This window comes from Colobus angolensis, unplaced genomic scaffold (genome assembly GCF_000951035.1).
Source record: "Colobus angolensis palliatus isolate OR3802 unplaced genomic scaffold, Cang.pa_1.0 Scaffold10, whole genome shotgun sequence".
Classification (NCBI taxonomy): Eukaryota; Metazoa; Chordata; class Mammalia; order Primates; family Cercopithecidae; genus Colobus; species Colobus angolensis.
Window position 1 is genome coordinate 19,871,875 of NW_012110919.1, and position 3,035 is coordinate 19,874,909.

The 3,035-nt window shown below is 57.1% G+C and overlaps 1 protein-coding gene across 7 annotated transcripts in view; it reads right to left on the reverse strand.

Moving 5' to 3' along the window:
• Positions 1–605: 605 nt before the first annotated feature.
• The window catches only part of SELPLG (selectin P ligand), an 11,788-nt gene continuing 9,358 nt past the window's right edge, over positions 606–3,035 (reverse strand). For 5 of the 7 annotated variants that reach the window (XM_011935840.1, XM_011935857.1, XM_011935832.1 and 2 more), the window contains exon 2: positions 606–2,709. In XM_011935840.1, coding sequence (XP_011791230.1) covers positions 1,406–2,704 — 1,299 coding nt within the window. In that variant the 5' untranslated portion in view covers positions 2,705–2,709 and the 3' untranslated portion in view covers positions 606–1,405. The remainder of the gene's footprint in view (positions 2,710–3,035) is intronic. The other 2 variants (XM_011935866.1, XR_001001089.1) reach the window with 2 other exon arrangements.

The window sequence follows — 3,035 nt, forward strand, 5'->3', positions numbered from 1 at the left end:
GGATGGTCTCGATCTCCTGACCTCGTGATCCGCCCGTCTCGGCCTCCCAAAGTGCTGGGATTACAGGCTTGAGCCACCGCGCCCGGCCAAACACAACCAGCCTGTATTTTTAGTAGAGACAGGGTTTCACCATGTTGGCCAGGCTGGTCTTGAACTCCTGACCTCGGGTGATGTACCCGCCTTGGCCTCCCAAAGTGCTGGGATTACAGGCGTGAGCCCCCGCTCCCAGCCCCCCCTTTTTTTTTAACAGGAGGATAGATTGATGTTTAGATGGATATTGGTCTGAGGTTTGGAGGGGACCAAACTCTGTGGGCCAAAACTGGGTAATGGAGGAAGTGGAATAAAGTGGTCACTGGTGGGGAAAGGGCAGCCCTCCCTTTGGCCCCCAACAGCCTGAACTTTTCCCGGCCACCCAAGGACGTACAAGACCCCCCGTTGTCCAAGAGGCAAAACTGAAGTCAACCTAATAGCCCATGAAAGAGGCTTCCTGGGGGGCCAGGGGCTGAGGGTGGACAGCTGAGGACCAGCCCCAACCCTGCACTGAGGGATAGAGAATTCCAGGAAGGCTGCCTGAAGGAGACAGCCTTGATACCTTGAAGGATTCAGCTATGGTTTTTCCGTCACACATTTATTGCCAGCACTGTGCCTGCAGTTGGGATACTGCAGTGAACCAGAGTCCACCCTGGAAAGTGGCCACAGGGGAAGGCAAGAGAGGACGGCTGGGGGATTACTTGTCTCTAGAGGGAAGCTTCTTGGTCCACACAGTCCCAAAGAAAGGTCTGCCCTTGGGCAGAAACCCATCCCAGCCCTCACAGGCTGAGCCTCACCCTGGGTTTTCCCAGAAAGGTGCCCAAGAAGTCCCAAGCTGCCCCAAGTCAGAGGAGTAGCAGGAAACAGCCTCAGGAGTCTGTCACTCTTCAGTACTCCTCCTTTAGAATGTCCACTTCCTGTTTGGTGACCATGGCAACCAGAAGACAATGGCGGTGCATGTGGGGTGGGGGAACTCCGTCTTCCTTGGGTACCTGGGGAGGAGACTCCAGTGACCAGGAGAAGCAGGGAGAGCCATGAGAGACGTTAGAGGGACCCAGATAAGATGGGGGTCAGGAAAAAGGAGAGAATCTCTCTCCAGTAAATGGCCTCCTTCCCTGGACCTTGGCTGAAATGTGGCTGGAATGTGACCCGGCTTCATTCCAGGAGGGAGGAAAGAGGTGGCTCCACTTGCCAGTCTGCTTGGCCCCAGGCTGCTTTTGTCCTGTTTGGGTGGCCAGGGTTCCTTCCCTGAAGATCCCCATCCCCAGGCGTCTCCGAGGAAGCCCAGAGCTGTGGAATGAGGTCTGGGCACTCAGGGGAGACCCAGGAGGGACCGTGGAGGCTGGGGTATTGCCAAAACAGATGGTAGAGGGAGCTAAGGGAGGAAGCTGTGCAGGGTGAGGTCATCCCCGTCACGGTCCTCCCCGGGCTCTGGCGTCAGGCCCTGGCTCTTGGCCTTGGGCAGGCCCCCATTGGCTGTGGCGGAGGACCCCTCACCCCCATCAGGCAACAGGGACGAGATGCAGACCATCTCAGTGGGGGAGTAATTACGCACGGGGTACATGTGGCCCTTGCGGGAGAGGCGGACTGCCAGCACCACAGTGCACACGAGGAAGATAGTGGCCACCAGCGCCAAGATTAGGATTGCCAGCAGGCACTGCTTCACAGAGATGTGGTCTGGGGACCCCACTGGGTGGTTGATGGACAAATTGCTGGCTGCCATGGGAATGCCCTTGTGAGTAACAGAGGACACAGAAAAGGGTATGAACAGACCCCTTTTGGTAGTAGGTTCCATGGACAAGGCCTCTGTGGCATTGGGTTCTGTGGACAGGGCCTCCATGGCATTGGATTCTGTGGACAGGGCCTCTGTGGCTGCCAGTGGAGTGGTCTGTGCCTCTGTGGCTATGGGTTGAGTGGTCTGTGCCTCTGTGGTTGCCGGAGGAGTGGTCTGTGCCCCTGTGGCTGCTGGTGCAGTGGTCTGTGCCTCCGTGGCTATGGGTTGAGTGGTCTGTGCCTCCGTGGCTATGGGTTGAGTGGTCTGTACCTCTGTGGCTGCCGGTGGAGCACTCTGTGCCTCCGTGGCTGCTGGTGGAGTGGTCTGTGCCTCTGTGGCTGCCAGTGGAGTGGTCTGTGCCTCTGTGGTCGCCAGTTGAGTTGTCTGTACCTCTATGGCTGCCAGTGGAGTGGTCTGTGCCTCTGTGGTCGCCAGTTGAGTTGTCTGTACCTCTATGGCTGCCAGTGGAGTGGTCTGTGCCTCCGTGGCCACTGGTTGAGTGGTCTGTGCCTCCGTGGCTGCTGGGTGAGTGGTCTGTACCTCCATAGCTGCTGAATCCATGGACAGGGTCCCCATGTTGGCCAGCTCCGTGGTCAGCTCTGTGACTGACCCTCCTGTATCCAGGCCAGTAGAATGCCTTGCAGCAGGCTCCACTGTGGTAGACTCAGGGGTTCCAGGCCCAGTCAGAGGAGTGGTGTCGGTGCTGTTGCTCAGTATTTCTGGAGGCTCCGTTTCTGGCAGGAGATCATAATCCGGGTACTCATATTCAGTGGCCTGTCTCCGGTTCCGGGCAAGCAGGGGACCCAAGGCTTTCTCGGCTTCATCTGCCCAGGTGTCCCACAGCTGCAAGCTGCTGCCAGGGCCCAGTAGGATCAGCAGCAGGAGGAGTTGCAGAGGCATGGCACCTGGGGGGAGACAACGGGTGGAGGGACATCAAGACAGCTTCACCCTTGGGCTTAGCAAGCACCCTAGACCACCACCCTCTACTGCCACAGCTGGAAGCATGTCTGGTCTGGAGCAGGGGCTGGGGATTTAGGCATCCCTGACATGCCTGGGATGGAGAAGACCCTCAGCTAGTAGCAGTTGTTATTATTACTAATCAACATGAATAAAGCCATCCAGGAGGGCCCTTTAACTTCTTCTACATGTGCATAGAAATTGATTTGCCTCCCTCTCCATTTTTGTTAAGCCACTTTATTTGTGGACAAGACAATCCATTGGGGTGTAGAAA